General features: G+C 50.1%; 1 protein-coding gene across 1 annotated transcript in view; it reads right to left on the bottom strand.

Moving 5' to 3' along the window:
- Positions 1 to 18369, bottom strand: part of LOC147740878 (prostaglandin E2 receptor EP4 subtype-like) — a 60858-nt gene extending 42489 nt beyond the window's left edge. The window contains exon 1 of the mRNA XM_086935947.1: positions 17395 to 18369. Within this exon, the coding sequence (XP_086792073.1) occupies positions 17395 to 18249 (855 nt within the window). The 5' untranslated portion in view covers positions 18250 to 18369. The remainder of the gene's footprint in view (positions 1 to 17394) is intronic.
- Positions 18370 to 20953: the final 2584 nt, after the last annotated feature.

Here is a 20953-nt window from a genome sequence, read left to right as displayed (position 1 = left end):
CTGCTGTTAGAAATGGGAAACAGTGTTTACAACGATGTCATTACATTGTTGTACCATTACAACGCAGTTGCTACAACGACTGGCTATTTGATCATCTATAACGTCCCTTTTTATCTGTCCTTCAGCTTCAGTGGAGTTGTACGCTAGCGCCATGAGATCCCCCGGGTGATATGTGTGCTTAATAAATCTCCTTGACTTGACTTGACTTGACTCCATTTTGCTTAGCTGGCCATGGCTCCCTTGTGGCGTTCATAGTCCATGGATCAATGGCAGCAGCTCCAGCATGGTGGTATCCGTGTTGTGCCTGTGGCGTCCATGCCGCGCCACTGCAATACAATCCATCTCATCTGTTTGAATATTGATCTTGCCTCCATCGACATCGACATCTCCCTGATCTCCAATGGATAATCAATCGCTTTTCGTTGAGGTGTGAATGTGGCTGATGCAGGCCAGGTCTGTCCTGGTAAAGGGTCCCAAACCTACTGCGTGTCTTCCGTCTGGTGGCCTTCCGTGGAACAGGGTCACATGTTCTATGTATGTCAGCTACTCTTTGGGAATCTGTACGGATCATGACGTGGAGAGTCCATCATTCATGCCTCGCGGAGAGCGGGCTGCGTCGGCATCTCCTACCTCAACTCCTCAGTGGCTCATACTGGGCCAACGCCAAGCACTACTGTGATTTCACTGGGCCTGGGCGGAGCTCGCGGAGTTTCACTCTGTGGAATTCCGCAAAGTTACAAAAAGACTCTGCGGAGAGCGGGCGGAGGAAAGCTTCTTCTTCTGCAGTCTAGCAACACGGAAGAGCCAGGAATACCCAGACACACGTGCAAGGATTCCCTCCAGCACAAGCAGCAGGAACCAGAGAGCTGGGTCAGTCCCACTGAGAGGGACAGCGACGCCCCCCCGCCAGCAGCCAATGCTCAGTGAAGCTTGCGCTGACCGCTTCTCCCCACAGAACCAAGCTCTGCTGCACCTCTGATGTCATGCCATTTCCTGAAAACGAGGTTTAATCAGAAATGCCAGGTCACAGAAACAGAGTCAGAACATGCCCCCTTGTCTGTAAGTGTACGTGGTGTTATAACCAGGCGCTTTGAAGCAGTCTATGCCATTAATTCATTGCTTTAAGACACAAAACATTGGTTAGTAAAGGCACTTGTAGATTATGAGCCTAAGCATGGCTTTAAGTGAGATGAAAAAACTGAGGGGTCTCCTAAAGGGGCGTGGCCCATGTAATTAGGGGCGTGGCTCAAAACATGACAGCTAAAAATCTGTGCTTAGCTTAGTGTGCCGCCCGACTTGTATTTTGCTGTTTCTGTCATTGCATCCAGATATGTGATACAACTAGTAACATCGTACCAGCAACAAGTCTGGACTATTGGCTTTGTCAATGGTTGTTAGTTGCATCAGATAAATAAGCAGCAACTGTGGCTTGTATATAATATTGAAAAAGCTTTCAATTAAAGCCCTGGGGACACCACAACAATGTTGCCGCTCTTGAGTTTCAAAAAGAGATGTGAAATAAAGAGAGAAAATGACTCTTTAAAGGATTTCCCTTCCCCTACAACACTCACCTGACATGACGTCATGACGTAACTTCTCCACTAGTGAGAAGTGAGCAGTGTGAGCACACACACCATGTGCATGCACTCACTGCAGTCCGGGTAAAACAAACGCCTGTGTCCGGGCACAAAACAGAGCCCGAAAGAGACCCGTTTAGAGGCCTCCTTTAAAAAACTGCCGGTGCTCAGCACCGGTGAGACCCGGGCCACTTAAAGCCCCGAGCCTAAGAGAATCTAGGAAGGAGGTGCACGAAGCGGAACTTTGAACCAAAATGGCCCATCTTGCAGTGCATGGTCAACTTTACTGTTTGCAACAACTCCCTGCACTCCAAACTCAGGGCTATTCTTAGGATCATCCCCTCTGGGCTCTTCCGCAAATGGACGGACACAGAAACCAATAGCAACCATTAGCCCAATCAATCGCCCTGTGGCAAAATAGGGAATACTCTCTCACCGTTTGACGTAGCGCCAATTACAGCGCTAATGTTGTCAGTGGTTACCGGCATTTTGCTTTTTCAGCAGCATTTACACAAATTTAAGTAGGGGGCGACCAGTTTCACATGATTTGCAGCATTTGCCCTAAATGTGCCCTTCCTCTGACATCAATGGCACAAGAATGTTTCTACTGCTATGACCTCCCCAAAAAAATCAAAAAATATCTAAATGCTTCACTCTTCTATCCCTCCACTATCCATTTCAATCAAAATAACAGACTAGAATGTTCACTTCTCAAATTTCATATTTCACTATACTAATTCACCACTAATCCTTTATGGGTTCCAGAATAGCGTGGCACTCGCCAATAAAGCGCTTCAACACCCCATCAGGGTTACAAGCACTATATAAATGCAAACCTTTTCCCTTTTCTGCACCTCCCCACCATTCTCAATCCAAATAACTGAATAACATGTCCTCCACTCTAATTACTTTCATATTTCACTATACTGATTCAACACTAATCCTTATTGATACCAGAGTAGCGTGCTACTCGCTAAAAAAGTGCTTCAAAACCCCATTGGGGTAGCAAGTGCCATATAAATACAAACCTCTTTCCCTCTGTATCCCGCCACCAACCCTTCTCTCAACAAATAACTGACTAATATTCACCGCTCAAATTACTTCATATTTCACTATACTAATTTTCAACACTAATCCTTTATGGGTTCCGGAGTAGCGTGCAACTCACCAGAAAAAGGGCTTCAACACCTGATCAGGGGTAAAAGGCACTATATGAATACAAACCTTTTTTCCCCTTCTATCCCTTTGCTATCCTTCACACTCCAAATAACAGACTAATATCCACTACTCAAATTACTTTCATATTTCACTATACTAGTTCACCACTAATCGTTTATGGGTTTCCGGAGTAGTGTGCTACTCACCAAAAAAAGCGCTTCAACACTCCCTCAGGGATAACAAGTGCTATATAAATACAAACCTTTTTTCCTCTTCTATCCTTCCGCTATCCTTCCGAATCCAAATAACTGACTAACCTATCCACCACTTAAATTACTTTCATATTTCACTTTACTAATTCAACACTAATCCTTTATGGGTCCTGGAGTAGCGTGCTACCTGCCGAAAAAGCGCTTTGATGCCTCGTCAGGGGTAGAAAGTGCTATATAAATGTAAAGTTATAAAAAATAAGTATCTTTATATATAGACTTAACACAAGACCAATAACGGTAAAAAGCCACAATACTGAAAAATGGGGGTACTCTTGAAAAGCTGGAAAGAGTTCAAATAGGGGTTCAGTTCAAAGCAGTGGTCTCTGCGACCCTTTTACTTACAAAGTACCTGGATTTTGTAGCAAAACCAACAAAATGTCGCAAAGGAGCTGTAGCGATGATTTTCCCCACGCTAGGCCGGCGATGCGTTGAATCCTTGCCGCAAGGGAGGATGATGCACCGGGCTGCAGGTGCATGCGGAACAAAGCGACTGATTTCTATACGCAGGCCAGCAATGCGTTGAATCCTTGCCGCGAGGGAGGATGATGCGCTAATCCTGCTGTGTGTGCGATCTTGTTGCGATGAAAGAAAATGGCGCCCCGCAAGGGAGCGACGATCCGGGTGCGATGCAAGGAAAATTGCAGACGCCCGGCGTCCGCGCTGCGATGATCTTGATGCGATGATCTCTGGGGTTAGCGAGCAGTTTGGGGCCCGCAAGCGTTTAATGTGATGATCTTTGGTTGGCGAGCCCTCGGCAACAGCAGCTCATGGATTTTTCTTACGCTCTTCAGCTGCTGCGGCTCGCAAACGGCGTTAGCGATGATTTTCAGCTCTCTCTTCTCTGTAGTGGAACTCACAGGGGCCTCACCTGCAGATAGAAATCCTTGCTGGGAGGAATCAGGAGGCTGGTGGGGGAGTCAGATGTGCCTGTGACTCCAGAAGGAGGCTCGCTCTCTTCTAGCCCTTGAGTGATTGCTTAGCAAAAATAAAAGTCTCTCTAAAAGTCCTTTTCCCTCTTCTTCCAAGTCAAAGGGGAATTACTGCAGGCCAATCCAAGAAACAGCACACAAGCACAAGGACAGTCCTACCCTGCAGATTCCTTCAGTAACACGGACAGAGGTTCTTCTTGACATCCAGGAGCAATACCAAAATCAGGAGTTTGGGCACAGATATTTATACCCCAAAAGCAGTGGTGGCTGGAGACTTTTGAAAGAGGTAGGGCGTAAAAGTTTTGTATGAGTGCCCGAAGGCGAGTGAGTGTAGCGAGCGAGTCCAGCCACCATATGGTGGGGCTCCGCGAAATTCAGGGGGGGAAAAAAGAGAAGGCAAATGGTGCATTTAAGCAAATTTAAGGAAGCAAGAGAGTTGATAAAGCAATTGTGAAAGTGTAATTATGAAATAAACAAAGAGATATCATGATAATGGTGTAGGTAGCTTAAAAAGCATGCACCTTTAATTCCAGCTACATGCACATCGTGTTTTTCCACTTAAACAAGCCTGTTTTACTTTCAAGATACCCGCGTGTTTCCTTGCGTGCAAGGAATGGGTGCTTCTTTCTCACTCATAGAGTATAGATGGCACCAGTCTAGTAGAGAGTGGTGGGTGGGAGGAGAGAGAATGTAGATCCAGGAAAGGGGAGCTGGGTGGACAGAGACCTAGAAAGGTAGAGGGATGTGGGTGAAAGGAGAGAGTGTTCAGAGAAAGGAATGGGGAGCTGGGTGGACAGAGAGAAAGGTAGAGGGAGTGATGGGTGAGAGGAGAGAGGAGAGGGTAGAGAAAGGAATGGGGAAGCTGGGGCAGAGACTAGAGATCGAGAGGTAGAGGGAGTGGTGAGTGAGAGAAAAGGAGACGGTGGTCTAGAAGAGGAGTGAGAGGGAGAGAAGTAAGGAGGGAAGTGGTAGAATAACCGAAGGCAGGGGAAGGAATTGGTGACAAGCATAGAAGGGAAAGAGGATGAAAGGAGGAAACCTGGTGGGAAAGTGGAATGGAGAGAAGTGGAGTGAGTGTCAGAGAGAGGACAGAAAGGAAAGGCGGAGTGGTGAGTGAGGCAGTGAGGAGAGAGACAGAAGGCGTTGTGGGTGTGAGGAGAGAGAGGGGGAGAGAAAGGAAAAGGGTTGTGGTGGGTGAGAGAACGAGGAAAGGCAGATGTGGTGGGTGAGAAGTAGGGAGGCGAAGAAGGAATGGGGAGTAGTGGTTGAGAGTCAGGAATGAAAGGCAGAGGTTTTGAGACAAAACGTAGAGAGGGAGTGGAAGGAAGGACGGGCGAAAAAGAGGAGGGAAAGGAAGGTAGTGGTGGGTGAGTCTTGTGAGAACATCTCTTCGCGGAACCAACGTGTCCCTTCCTCCGGAAGTAATCCGCGTGGTAAGAATATTCTGCTCTGGTTTTCATATCGTCCCAGGAGGGGAGTTTCTGCAAAAGGAGCGGTAAGATTCTTGTTCAGGAAAGAGCCCCAAAGCTGCCCCACCCCCTTCTCAGCTGCTCGGCACCTTCACAGCAACCTTGTTGAAGTCTTGTTTTCGGGTCTCCTTCGTCTTTGTGCTTGGAGAATAAAACCTGGGGGGTGGATAGGTGGGGTAGGGTGCACTGCGCGGAGAACTTGGTCATTGTGGCTGCCGACATCTATTTCCATGGCGAAATGTGCACACTCTTAAAAAACCCCACACACAAACTCTCATCCTTCCTTTGTGATCGGGATCAGATTGCGTGAAAACCTCTCTCTTGTGCTCTCTCGTGAACCGCCCCCGCAGTCTCTTGGGGACAGACCTAGTCGACAAGGAAATCATTTAAAGAGGCTGACTCACAGAATGCTGAGGTGACGAGCGGCTTTGTCCATTTGATCTGCATTGAACTCCTTCGTGCAGAACTTCAAGGCGCTAAGAAGATGTCCTGCCCTGGGCGTGCTGCTCATTGTTACAAGGCAAACAGCGGCCCAAGGTGTTTAATAAATTAGCACTAAAACACAACCCACATCAAACGACGCGCTTGCTAGGGGATGCTGTAAGCCAGCTCAGTGGGTTAACAGCGGGCTCATCTACTGTGTTGTCGTGTTTTGCAGGCTGTTTCAGGATCGCTTATTTGTACCATTCTTTTGTATTCCTTTTCTAAAATAACTCGCATTTAGCTTCAGTTGCTGCAGTTTTATAAAGCGCGTTTCATTACAAAGACGCATACATATTGCAGTTTCACCCTCTGTTGCTGTCGTTCACAATCACAGGTGCACGCCACACAAGAGACCACGACACTCAGAAGGGATGCATCAATCCGAAATTCAAATTTGGTTCACCCCGAAGACTAAAGAAACAGGCAAAGCCGGGTCGCAGCTCGTGCCCTCCCCCACGCGGGCTCGCATTTGTAGTCCAACAGGTGCCTGAAGTTTGAGCACCGGGGGAGAAACCAGGCCATAAGACTGCTGAATGTGGTGTGGTAATACAGTAAACCTCCCAGCCCAGCTATCCTATTCCCTGCACTCTGGGCCTTATTTATGAAGGCCTTGCGTCACTTTTTGTGACGCACCAGCGGTGTAAAAAATGCGCCTCGTTGCACCATATTTAAAAAGTGACGCATCTAGGTAGATGCGTCACTTTTTAAACCCCTGCGCCACATTATACCTGCGTCAGGTATAATGTATGCAAAGGGGGGGCGTTCCCCGCAAAAAGCCTCGTAATAGTGTCGCAGTGAAATCTATGAGATTTCACTGCGTCACTTCTAGGACGCTGTTGCATCAAAATCTTGCGCCTGCCTAACAACAGGCGTAAGACTGACGCAAGCCCTTTCACATGGGGCTTTCCCCATGTGAAAGGACGCATTGCTGGAGTTGCGTCACTTTAGTGACACACTCCAGCAATGTGTCACTTTTGCGCTTACAGATACGTCAGAAATACTGACGTATCTGTAACTCCTTGCGACATGATGCGTCATACATTAAATATGACGCATCAGGAATGTTGTAAGGAGTGCGCAGTGAAAAGTGACGCATCGCTGTTTTCACTCAGCGATGCGTCACTTTTCATAAATGAGGCCCTCTGTATTTACCTAGCCTCCCCCTGCCGCTGAGAGGCTATGATGTCTACATCTACCTGCGGAGTCGCGGCGGGTCGCAATACTTGGGGGGGGGGCGGAGGAGGGGGTGTTAAAATTAAAACAAATCTTACCTGACCGCATTACACAAATAGATGTCATTCTCACACCGGTCCGTGAGCTGGGGTGCACTTAAGACGTAACTGCCGGTTTCGCTGAGCACAGACAGGGAGACACAGTCCAGAGTCCTTCAGTGAATTCATTGTTCATAGCGCAGGTTCGAATTTACCCCGCCGCCGTCACCTACGTCTCAGCCAATCCAGACACTGCTCCAGCAGCAGCGCAAGGATTGGCATGAGCAGTAGTGTGCATGTTCTGTTTAGGGTTTAACAATTTTTGCTACCAGCCCGAACATGCGCACTAGGCTGCTCATTAGAAGAGCGGCATGGAACAGCCCTCGCTCTTCTAATGAGCAGCGCCTAGTGCGCATGTTCAGGCTGGTAGCAAAAATTGCTAAGCCCTAAACAGAACATGCGCACTTTTGGTGTGCCCTCCGCCGATTTGCACTGAACTCCTGCTGCCCCTCCCCCTTCGGAGCCGACTGCCTCCGGGATCCCGGGAATGTAATTTACAAATGTGAGTGAGACTAACGGCAATATCACGCACTGCACACTTGTTACTCCACTCCTGCCTCAAATTAATTAGGGGGGCAACGCCCAAGCGCCCTAATGGCCTAATGGCCAAAAGTCTTTGTTCTCAGAAGTCTCTAGTCACTGAACCCATCCAGAACCAGTTCTGCTCAGGCCTGGAGCACTTTGTTTACCAGGCTGCATCCTTCCTTTCAGAAAGAGGGGGTCTGCCATCAGACACACAGTAGGAGGTGGAGCCAGAATTCACCTTGCCAGGCACAGCCCTGTTCAGTGCAAAGAGCTATCCCTCCCCAGTACCTAATGCAGATCTCTCTATTCAACCCAGGTCTGACTCAGCCTGCCTTGCCCCTCTAAACCCAGACAGCCAATACACATAACAGCAGAGCACACTGGAGGCTTAGGCAAGAAAATACCTACTTCTAAAAGTGGTATTTTCAAACACAGAATATTAAAACCAGCTTTACTAAAAGATGTATTTTATTATTCTGAGCTCAGGCATACTAAATTCGAATTTCACCCATGTTCCCTGAGTCAGATAGGACTATACAATGTAATAGCCAGTCTGCCCATTCTAGCCTATGGAGAACAGGTAGCCTTGCAGCAGTGAAAAACAAAATGGAGGGGGATTCACTACCAGGACATGTTACACATATCAAGCCATGTCCTACCTTACGCACACAACACACCTACCCAAGGGGTGACTGACATGAGGCTAAAGGAAGGGTCAGGGGCTGGGATGTGAGGGCACTTCACAGCCAAGATGGCAGTTCTGGACTGCACGCAGACACTGCAGTGGCAGGTCTGAGGTACACTTTACAAGCTGCTTCTGTGGGTGGTGCAAACCAGCGCTGCAGGCCCACCAGCAGTATTTGTGTTACCAGCCCTGGGCACACACAGGCCACACTACTAGGGACTAACAGGTAAACCAAATAAGCCAATCAGGAATATACCAATTCACAAACATATTTACACAGATAGCATTTGCGCTGTGGCATGGAATGGCAGTGGCACAGTGCCCAGAGCATCTAATACCAGCAAAAACAGAGGAGGCAACAGCGAAAAATGGAAGGGAGACCCACGCCAATGGTGCCAGGTCTAACAAATCCTTTTTCGGATAGTTGGGTATGCAGAAAGCCCTGCTTTCTTACACAAGTGAGCACAATGGCCCCACTGCCCCTAATTCAGTAGTAATGCGCAGCCATATTCGGGTTACACTGGAACAGGGAAGGCCTGTGCCCCGGTGACACTGCACCCGCTGCACTAACAATAGCTCTGATTTAGTGAGGTAAGATGAGCTATATGCATGAAGGCTCTGGGTCCAATTCATAATGAAGGAACTATGACAGACTTACTCTATGTTCATATGTACGTGTTGTTATGATTGCTGATGGGTTCAGCAACAGATTGACAGTGACCACAGAAGAGCTTGATCTCCAACACCTAAGACACCTTTCCTGCAGCCAGCCTCCCACATTCGGTTTTCAGACCCATAGGGGAGACTGTTCCAGAGCTGTCCAAAAAGCAACACAGATGGTATTACTAACAGCATTTGCCTTTGTTTGCACAATGTTGTCAGGAACACCGCACCAACACTCAAAATGCAGACACGACAATAGCCTCCGTAGAACTTGGGAGCGAAATGCAAGGGCAGGAACTTGAGTCCACTGATGTGCTCCCTCATTGGTTTACTACCGAGTGACGTATATGTTTCAACCAATGAAAACTACTTATAATAATAAATTTTATAAAGCGCCTGGTTACACTGAGATCAGTGTGTCCCCTCGCTGTGATGTGGCTAGCTACAGTTAGTCAGGCATATCTCCCCTCCAGCTCCTCAGATCCGGACCTTCTCACTCTCCCACCCGAGGAAAGAGGTGGGTTTTCAGTTGTTTCCGGAAAATACGTTCCGAAGTCTCTGCTCCCATTTCGGGTGGGAGTCTGTTCCAGTGTTGAGCCGCTTGAACTCGGAAGGGGCGCCCACCCATCCGAGCTCTTCTAAACTTAGGAACCTTCATCAGCCCTTTCCCGGAAGATCTCAACTCGCACCCAGGGATATACGGGCTCAGCAGTTCCAAAAGATAAGATGGCCCCTTCCCCTGCATGATGTGATGGCTAATCAGCAAAGTTTTATAGAGCACCCGTTCTTTAATCGTCAGCTAATGACGAGATTCCAGGGCTTTCTTTGCTCATGCTCTCTTGGGCAACATCAAGATCATACGGGCAGCCGCATACTGTATGCACTGTAGCCTGATGATACATCTGACATTAGCTCCCAGGTACAGAACGTTCCTATAATCCAACCTGGAGGTAACGAGAGCATGAACCAGGGTTTTCCTGGCCGAAGTAGGGAGTAGGCCAAGTGTTTTCCACATATTTCTCAGGATACCGAAGCATTGTCCTGCCACACGTCTGGTGTGATACTCGAAGGAGATTTTGTCTTGATCGCTGGGAGAGGGTAGAGGCCCCAATACCTGCGGCCACCATGCCGATGTCCACACAGATGGTGAGTTCCCCACCACCACCAGCTCCGTCTTGCTTCGGTTTAATTTCAAGCAATTATTGGCCATCCAGGCCGCTGTAGCTTGTAAACACAACGAGAAGTTATTGGCTGCTGCCCTGTCAGATTGAGCAAGAGACACCACAAGGTGGGTGTCATCAGCATAGGTTACAACTTGAACCCCAAACCTTTCAGTGATCTCTGCTATTGGTGTTACATAGAGATTAAAAAGGGTGGGGCTCAAGCTAGATCCTTGGGGCACTCTCTGATTCAGCCTAATACTCTTCGACCGGAGGGGTCCCTGGGCTACTTGAAAGCTGCGATTCTGGAGGAACGATTCCAGCCACTCCAGAGCTCTGCCTCTCACACCCCCTTTTTTCAGACACTGCAGCAAGATGTGATGTGCTACAGTGTCGAAAGCAGCGCTTAAGTCCAAAAGGATCAGCGCTGCGGTGTGGCCTTCATCCACCAGCTTGTGTATGGTTTCTGTTGACAGGAGTAAGGCAGACTCAGTCGAGTAGGACGCCCAGAAGCCTGATTGGGTAGGGTGTAGAAGTTTACATGTTTTTATATGTTCCGTCAGTTGCTTATTAACAACTTTCTCCGCAATTTTAGAGAAATAGGGGAGAAGAGAGATTGGGTACAAGTTATCTAACTGCTCCGCGCTAATGTTAAGTTTCTTCTTGAGCGGGAGTACCACTGCCTCTTTCCAAGCTGGGGACACTTCCCGATCCCAATGAAAGATTCAGCAGATGGCGTATGTCTCGTTCCAGCGTATTAATACTTTCCCTAAGTATTTTCGCGGGCACCGGGTCATTGGGGGAGCCTGATTTAATTTTAGACGCTATGTCAATAAGGATATCCTGCTGGGGAGTACTGATGGGTACTAGTAACTGAGTTCCATCAGATTTTACAATTGCTTCTTCACGAAAGTCGAGTTCTAGTGTATGCGAGCACCTTAACCTTCTTCACGATTCTCAAACATGGGTGAGCACCGGTATACCCCACCATGCGGCCATGGGCATATTTTTGCTGCACTCTAAGTGGAGCGCAGAGAGGCAAAACTTTGCAAACTCCGCTAATAGAGTGGAGTTTACCGCCCTAGATTTTACCAACAATAAAGGGAATGTCCTCACTGTCTGATGGGCAGTAGGGCTGGGCCACATTTTCTAGTTAGTCCACTTTCTTCAGTTAGTACTTCCTACACCTCGACTTCCATTGTTTACAAAGACTTGGAATTAGTGCCTTGTAACTGTTAAGCCTCCAACATGCCAAGTTCAAAAGACTCTTAAAGGCGTGGATGTTCTAATTGCATTGTGCCACTCCTGAGTAGCAAAGTGCGGAAATACATCTCCACGTGTGAGTCGCTGAGCTATAGTATAGCCCATAACATACCATGACATGACATGACATAACATAAAAAAAATTACCTAACACACCCCAACATATACCATAACAACAAACCTCAGATGAACAATGGGGTGCCTTTTCTTCATCTGAGGCGCATTGAAAAGCACCTCTGCATTCTCCAGATACATTTGTGGGTGTGACTTATTTTCTGGGAGATGGGTTCTCATGGATCCTACAGGGCACTCAGGGGCTGATACCCACATTGGCTGGCATGTAGTGTTACCCACAATATTAATGAACGTACACTCACAGATTTTCTAATCATCAAAGTGAAACTATTGCCTTTTGGAGAAAAGGAAAGCTCCTAGGAATAGCTCACTCATCTCCCACTAAGGTATGCTCTTGTAGATGAAAGTGGAGAGATCAGGCAAACCTGTAATAGAATCTCTCGTCTGCACATAGGAAGAGGCCATGTGGTAGGCTATTTTACACTATATTCAGGCTATACTGATTTAGGTTTAAACCTATAATAACTGATAAAACCCCACCAAAAGGGAAATAGCCCTCACCAGTATAAACATAAAGGAGCCGATTCACAGAACTAGTCTGAGACAAAATCCTAAACTTACTACTTTTGGTATTCACAGAAGGCATTTAGTAGTCTTACATTAGGATGTTGTCTTAAATTAGGATTTTGTCTTAAATTTGAATTTTGTTTTAAAACAAATTTAAGTTGAACTTAAGACAAAATCCTAATTTAAAACAAAATCCTAACTTAAGACTACTAAATGCCTTCTGTGAATACCAAAAGTAGTAAGTTTAGGATGTTGTCTCAGATTAGTTCTGTGAATCGGCTCCATAAACACTGAAAAAACACCTGCACAACTACAAACGAAATCCCATTCAAAGAAAGGAAAAGGAGAGTTAAAGATTCATTTTTATTTTTTCCTGAAGGGGGGCAATACAATGTAACTTTGTTATATAAGGTAGAAGCAAGAAAGACTGAGCTAACATTATTCTGATTGACTTTTTTTGTTTAGGGATGTCACTAAAATATTGTTTCTTGTGCTTTTTTTCAGTTTTGTTGTCTTTGATCTAAAGAAGCTTGGTTTAGATGCATGTTTTAGGTCTTATTTAATTATTATATAAACTGTAGAGAACCAGGAAATATCAAAATCATATCTGACATTGTGTCTATGTTTGATTCTTTCACTGATAGGTAAAATGGCTGGTTTCCCAAAACTATTTCCCAATAGGTACCATCACATTTACCACAAGAGAATGGGTAAAATGCTTTGATACACACACACCCTTTTCTAGCGAGTCAGTATTGATAGTAGGTGAATCGCCAGACACCTCAGGCTTTAAACATTCAATGCAAGGAGTAGTGACAGGTATATGTAAAGAGTGCTGTCACCAAGCATCTGGGATAGTGGTGAAAATATGACACCAGACTTTTTGAAAACATGGAACGCAGTGTCACTTGGAATACTGCTGCAAACAGTTCTTATCAAGTTCAACAAAGATTGGAGAGATATTGTTTGTATTTGCAGTGATTCAGCTACGGAAATGAAAAAGCTGTCTGATGACCTGTCAAAATCAATACCTGAGCTGAAGTGCAGCCCTGTAGGAGATCCTTGCCACTTGCTAGATGGCATGCTGAAAGCATCTTTACAATCTTCAGAGTAAATGATGAATGGCATTGACTTTGAAGTCGATTCTGATGCACTGCTTCGTTACTCACAGGAACTAAAATGCAAATATTTCTCATTTTGTGCTTTTTGTGGCATAAGAGAAATAGTTATCCCAACTGTGTCATTTAGCTGGTGGTTCTCAGTTCTGGTGACTGTATATGCTATGTTATACATGTGGTGACCGGTTACAGAATTTTTGCTGAGTGATGATGAGTGAAATGTGAGGATCTTCGGTCGCATATTGACAGTGATGTGAAAAAACACTTTCACTCTACTGCATTCTTAGATTTTTACAAGAAAACATGACTGCTGTGATGGCCATAATAAAAAGCTTGAGTCTGAAAACACCTGTGTCTACTGAGTGTTTAGCATAATTGGATTAGATATGAAACATCTCCTTGAGCGTGGGCGGGGTGACACTTTTAGGGACTTTGGTAAGGCAACTTATTCCATGTTAGAGTGCTTGCCACTTGGTAAGCAAAGAAATGTTGAGAAGCAATTCAGGAAATGTTATTGTAGAATGCATGAGAAATCAGCTTGTAATGATGCCTAGAAATGCCCCCTCGCCAACCGTGGCATCTGAAGTCAGTGAAACCTCACTATACTACTCTGCACAAGTTCTAGATCCCTTCCCTAAAGCGGACTTTCCTTCAGGCTTTGAAAAGGGCTGCTTCATTTTTTAGCGCTTCAATAGCCCTGAGGACAGACCCTGTCCAGAGATTTGAAATCCGCAGGTGCACCAGCATTGGCATGGAAAGCTATGTCAGTAGCCAGAGTCAGAAATGTGTGTACTGGATATTTTGGCATTGCCAGTCTCAAGTGCCAATGTTGAGAGGGCCTTTTCACAGATAAAAGTTTATATGGGAGGAAAGAGATAGAGCGCATGACCAAAGATTCACTGAAGAAGCATGGTATGGTGACCTACAATGTTTGATTTATCAAAATGTATTTGGACCTCATATACACTGTACGTACACTGTCTGTATACCATGTGCTATAAGGGGAAAAAGCAAGCAATAATAAAAGCACAACATTCCATAAACACCGCAAAAACACTGTTTCTGTTGTTTTTAATGGCGCGAAAATGTGTAACCAAGGATAACCACTGTTTTCTTAAGGCATTGAAACCACTGGAAAACACTGAAAAAAAAACACCAGAATTGGCCAAAAATAGAAACTGAAAACATGAAAGCCTACCTATACAATTTCTTACAATACACTACTTGTACATAGATTATGAGCATTAGAATGACTGTGAATATTCTAAACAGTTTACCAATAAGGATATATATTAGGATAAAGGTTAAAGCAGATTTATCCTAGTAATTTAAACTCTTCCTCCTAGCATCCATGTATTAGAAGATCACAATGGAAGTCAGAATTATGTATTCCAGCATCCCCTCCGGTAACCGATCTGTGTGTCCAACCCGCCCCTTCACCTGTATCTTAAATACCTTTCTTATGCGCACTAATCTATGCCCTTGCATCATTGACTTATATACCTCTTATGCGACCTGATCTATGCCTCTGCACCATCAACTTATATAGCTTTCTTATGCACACTGATCTATGCCCCTGCACCACTAACTGATATACCTTTCTTATGCACACTGATCCATGCCCTTGCATCATTAACTTATATACCTTTCTTATGCAACCTGATCTGTGCCTCTGCACCATTAACTTTTATACCTTTCTTATGCACACTGATCTATGCCCCTGCACCATTAACTTATATACCTTTCTTATGCAACCTGATCTATGCTTCTGCACCATTAACTTATATACCTTTCTTATGCACAGTGATCGGTGCCCCCGCACCATTAACTTATATACCGTTCTTATGCAACCTGATCTATGCCTCTGCACCATTAACTTATATACATTTCTTATGCACACTGATCTATGCCTCTGCACCACTAACTTATAAACCTTTCTTATGCACACACATTAACGTATATCCCTTCCTTATGCCTGGTGTACTATGGATTGATGAGGCGTTGGCTTATGCTTACCTTCTTGTTTAATTGCACACAATAGCCAACAACAGTTAGAGTAGGAATGCAAGAATAGTACAGAAGCATAATGCTGGTTTCCTCTTCTTCATCCCAGGCAGCACTTATGCGAGAGCATCTCTCCTCCCATCTATACTCCACCTGCTGTGATCAGGAAAAGCCCCCCTTGCACCTATGGCACGTCATAGGGAGGCATACTGGGAGGTAACAAGGGGGCAGCAGGGAACTCATGCCAAGGGGGGTGTACTGGGTGACAGGTAACAAAGGGGCAGCAGGCCACTCATGCCACGGGGGTGTACTGGGTGACAGGTAACAAAGGGTCAGGAGGTCACTCATGCCGAGGGGGGTGTACTGGGTGAGGGGTAACAAAGGGTCAGGAGGTCACTCATGCCGAGGGGGGTGTACTGGGTGAGGGGTAACAAAGGGTCAGGAGGTCACTCATGCCGAGGGGGGTGTACTGGGTGAGGGGTAACAAAGGTGCAGCAGGTCACTCATGCCAACGGAGGTGCACTGGGTGAGGGGTGACAAACTGGCAGCAGGTCACTCATGCCAAGGGAGGTGTACTGGGTGACAGGTAACAAAGGGGCAAGGGGTCACTCATGCCAAGGGGGGTGTACTGGGTGACAGGTAACAAAGGGGCAGGGGGTCACTCATGCCAAGGGAGGTGTACTGGGTGAAGGATAACAAAGGGGCAGGAGGTCACTCATGCCAAGGGAGGTGTACTGGGTGACAGGTAACAAAGGGGCAGGGGGTCACTCATGCCAAGGGGGGAGTACTGGGTGACAGGTAACAAAGGGGAAGGGGGTCACTCATGCCAAGGGAGGTATACTGGGTGATGGATAACAAATGGTCAGGAGGTCACTCATGCCGAGGGGGGTGTACTGGGTAACTGGTAACAAAGGGGCAGTAGGTCACTCATGCCAAGGGAGGTGTACTGGGTAACTGGTAACAAAGGGGCAGTAGGTCACTCATGCCAAGGGAGGTGTACTGTGTAACTGGTAACAAAGGGGCAGTAGGTCACTCATGCCAAGGGAGGTGTACTGGGTAACTGGTAACAAAGGGGCAGTAGGTCACTCATGCCGAGGGGGGTGTACTGGGTGAGGGGTAACAAAGGGTTAGGAGGTCACTCATTTCAAGGGAGGTGTACTGGGTGACAGGTAACAAAGGGGCAGGAGGTTACTTATGCCAAGGGCAACAGGTCGCTCATGCCAAGGGAGGTGTACTGGGTGAAGGGTCAGGAGGTCACTCATGCCGAGGGAGGTGCACTGGGTGATGGATAACAAAGGGCCAGGAGGTCACTCATGCCAAGGGAGGTGTACTGGGTGAAGGGTCAGGAGGTCACTCATGCCAAGGGAGGTGCACTGGGTGAAGGGTCAGGAGGTCACTCATGCCAAGGGAGGTGCACTGGGTGAAGGGTCAGGAGGTCACTCATGCCAAGGGAGGTGCACTGGGTGAAGGGTCAGGAGGTCACTCATGCCGAGGGAGGTGTACTGGGTGACAGGTAACAAAGGGTCAGGAGGTCACTCATGCCGAGGGAGGTGTACTGGGTGACGGGTAACAAAGGGGCAGCAGGTCACTCATGCCAAGGGCAAGAGGTCACTCATGCCAAGGGAGGTGTACTGAGTGAAGGATAACAAAGGGTCAGGAGGTCACTCATGCCGAGGGGGGGTGTACTGGGTGAGGGGTAACAAAGGGTCAGGAGGTCACTCATGCCGAGGGGGGGGTGTACTGGGTGAGGGGTAACAAAGGGTCAGGGGGTCACTCATGCCATGGGCAAGAGGTCACTCATGCCAAGGGGGGTGTACTGGGTGAAGGGTAACAAAGGGTCAGGAGGTCACTCATGCCAAGGGGGGTGTACTGGGTGAAGGGTAACAAAGGGTCAGGAGGTCACTCATGCCAAGGGCAAGAGGTCACTCATGCCAAGGGGGGTGTACTGGGTGAAGGGTAACAAAGGGTCAGGAGGTCACTCATGCCGAGGGAGGTGCACTGGGTGACGGGTAACAAAGGGCCAGCAGGTCACTCATGCCAAGGGGGGTGCACTGGGTGAAGGGTCAGGAGGTCACTCATGCCAAGGGGGGTGCACTGGGTGAAGGGTCAGGAGGTCACTCATGCCAAGGGGGGTGCACTGGGTGAGGGGTAACAAAAGGCCTGCACTCTACTCACCACCAGAGGGATGGAGCACACCAGCACGACGGTGCTCATCAGGATGAGCAGCCAGAACATCTGGATCTCGGCGGCAGAGTCGGGCGAGGGCAGGCGCGGGAAGCGGCGGCCGGGCCTGGGGGCCCCGAGTCCGGGCCCCTCGGCCCGCACCAGCCGCGCCCGCTGGCTCATGCGCACCAGCGAGGCGCAGACGGCCACGTTGCATGCCAGGGTGACGGCGATGAGCGCCAGCATCACCCCGCCGTAGAGGAAGGAGAAGGAGGCGGCCAGGGCGTCCCTCGCCCGCCAGTCCAGGAAGCACCAGGTGCCCGGGTAGTGGCGCACGTGCCGCCCCAGCCCGAAGCTGGGCAGCACGCAGAGCGCCAGGCTGCAAAGGTAGGTGCCCAGCAGGGCCGCCCGGGCCAGGGCGCGGTCCACGTAGTGCGAATAGAAGTAGGCGTGGCTGATGGCCAGGTAGCGCTCGATGGCCATGGCGCACAGGATGCTCATGCCAGCCGCGCCGAAGAAGAGCATGGAGAAGGAGAAGAACTGGCAGAGCCGCTCGCCCCCGGGCCAGCGGCGGCTCAGGTAGGTGGCGATGACCACGGGGCTGGTGCAGCAGGTGCCCAGCAGGTCGGTGACGGCCAGGCCGCAGATCAGGGTGTAGAAGGTGGTCTCCTTCTGCTCGCGCTTCGAGGTGCAGAGGACCACGATGGCGATCAGGTTGCCCAGGACCCCGATGGAGAACATGGTGGCCGAGGTGGCCACGTGGCTGGACTTGAGGCTGAGGGCCGGCGCGGGGGTGCTGCTGTTGGCCGTGGAGGGCGAGCCCAGGTCCCAGGGGGTGCTGTTCAGAGGCTGGAGGCCCGGGAGCATGCTTGGGGCTGGCAGAGCTCAGGTCCAGGCGGGGGGCATTGGGAGAGTGTCAGGGGTTCCCTGTTGCATGAGGGGCAGAGGGGAATCAGGAGAGGATGGGGTGGAGCGACACATCCGGAGATAAGATAGCACAGCAGGACAATGCACGCACTGCAGTGCAGACTCCTGTCTGGGACATGCAGATCGCAGACTTTAACCCCGCTGGGCCGTTCGGACTTTCATCCAACCGAGGTCGATAAGCTGAGCCCGCTGAGCCTCCGTGCCTCGGTACAGGCTCGTTCATGTGACCTGAGATACGAGTTCAGTCGAGGTCCGTTGCACGTGGGAGGAAGAGGCCCCGGAGGGCGAGGGGTTGGGGCCGGGTCACTCCATCGGCTCATCCCTGGCCTCACTGGACCTTGCTCCCTGTGCCTGTTGGTGGGGTTGGGCGGGGTGGCAGCATCGCTCCTCTCCTGCAGCATCTATTGCCCCGGGGTGGGGCAGATGGTGAGTCCGGGGTGACAGCGCCCCTGATCCCCGTGCGGGTACAGCTCGGTGCCCCTGTTAGCGGCGCCCCATCCAGCAACCCGCCCTCTGTACTGGCAGTGAGGGGCGCCCTGGCCAGAGTTACTGCCCCCTCCGAGGGGCGTGTCCTTGGGCAGCGGTGTCCGTGTCTGCCCCTGCCCAGCAGCCCCTGCCCCGTTTGGGTAGAGTGGTGCGTCCGGGTCCGCTGTCACTGCCCCCTCTGGAGTTCGTGTCCTCGCGCAGTGATGTCCGTGAGTCTGTCCGCCCCTGTCCAGCAGCTCTTGCCCTCTGTAAAAGTTCAGTGGTTTGCCCTGGTCAGCGGTAGCTGCCCTCTCTGGAGTTCGAGCCCTCGGGCTGCGGTGTGCATGTCACTCACTGTCTGTCCGGCAGCTCCTGCCCCGGTCGGGTAGAGCGGCGCGCTCTGGACTGCGGTTACTGCCCTCCCCGGGTGTCAATCTGTCTCGTCTGCCCCTGCCCAGCTCCCGTGTGTGCGCGGGTGGAGACGGCGCTCCGGCCAGCAGTGCTGCTGCACAACTGCCCCGGGCGGCAGAGCTGATGCCCCCTGAGCCCAGGAGCGGCGGTCCTTTCCCTCACGAAGGTGCAGGCGAGCCCTCGGCACACGTGAAGGCGCAGATGGGTCCTCTGGGAGCTGGGACCCCCGAAGGTGCAGCGTGTCCCCTGCTAGCGCTTCTCCTTTCCCTCGCGAAGGTGCAGCCGTGTCTTCGCTCAGCAGTCCCCCTGCCCCCTGAAGGTGCAAGTATATCCTCGGGGAGCTGGGACCCCCTCAAGTGCAGGTGGGACCTCTGGGAGCAGCCCCCAACCTCCTCCGATTCCGAAGGTGCAGTGTGTGCTCTGTGAGCGCGACTCCTTTCCCTTCTTAAGGGACAGTTGTGTCTTCTCCCACCAGTGCTCCAGCCCCCTGAAGGTGCAGTTATGTCCTATCTCCTCCTGAAGTTGGAGCTGTGTCCTCTCTCAGCAGTGTTGCTGCTCTCCTGAAGGGAGAGTTGTGCCTTCTCCCAGCAGTGCTCCTGCCTCCTGAAGTTGGAGCTGTGTCCTCTCTCCTCCTGAAGGCGTAGCTGTGTCTTCAATCAGCAGCGTTGCTGTCAGCCTCCCTGAAGGTGCAGCTGTGCCCTCTTCAGACAGCAGCCCCTACCCCCTGGCATCCGCACCATGCCCGCCTCTTCCCCGTGCCCGCTGCACCTTCGCCTCTCAGCAGCTCGGAGGAAGGAAGGAAGCGCCTCTTTTTAAATGTCTCTCGAGTGATGGAAGCTGTGACGTCGGGCCCGCTTATGAGCGGCAGCGTGACTCCTCTGTGCTCTCATTGGCTGCAGTATCCCTCTCTGGGTCCCATGTCAAAGACAGCCTTTCTTCTCTGCGCCCTCATTAGCAGCAGTGTCTCCCTTCCGTGCTCTTCTGTGCTCCCGGTGTCAGCCCTCGCTGCCCTCCAGTGCTGCAGTGCCTATCTCTGTGCCCTCCAGTCTCCCCCCCTTCCCTCCAGTGCTGCAGTGCCTATCTCTGTGCCCTCCAGTCTCCCCCCTTCCCTCCAGTGCAGCAGTGTCCCTCTCTCTGCCCACCAATGCATTAGTGCCCCTCTCCCTGCCCTCCAGTGCAGCAGTGTCCCTCTGTCTGCCCACCAATGCATCAGTGCCCCTCTCTCTGCCCTCCAATGCAGCAGTGTCCCTCCCTCTTCCCTCCAATGCATCAGTGCCCCTCTCTCTGCCCTCCAATGCAGCAGTGTCCCTCCCTCTTCCCCCCAATGCAGCAGTGTCCCTCCCTCTTCCCTCCAGTGCAGCAGTGCCCCTCTCTCTGGCCACCAATGCATCAGTGCCCCTCTCTCTGCCCTCCAGTGCGGCTGTGTCCCTCTCTCTGCCCTCCAATGCAGCAGTGTCCCTCTCTCTGCCCTCCAGTGCAGCAGCGTCCCTCTCTCTGCCCTCCAGTGCAGCAGTGTCCCTCTCTCTGGCCACCAATGCATCAGTGCCCCTCTCTCTGCCCTCCAGTGCGGCTGTGTCCCTCTCTCTGCCCTCCAATGCAGCAGTGTCCCTCTCTCTGCCCTCCAGTGCAGCAGCGTCCCTCTCTCTGCCCTCCAATGCAGCAGTGCCCCTCTCTCTGCCCTCCAGTGCAGCAGTGCCCCTCTCTCTGCCCTCCAGTGCAGCAGTGTCCCTCTCTCTGCCCTCCAGTGCAGCAGTGACCCTCTTTCTGC

Source organism: Lissotriton vulgaris, chromosome 1_1 (assembly GCF_964263255.1).
Source record: "Lissotriton vulgaris chromosome 1_1, aLisVul1.2, whole genome shotgun sequence".
Taxonomy (NCBI): domain Eukaryota; kingdom Metazoa; phylum Chordata; class Amphibia; order Caudata; family Salamandridae; genus Lissotriton; species Lissotriton vulgaris.
Note: the sequence above shows the minus strand (reverse complement) of the source record. Positions and strands in the feature narration are given on the sequence as shown.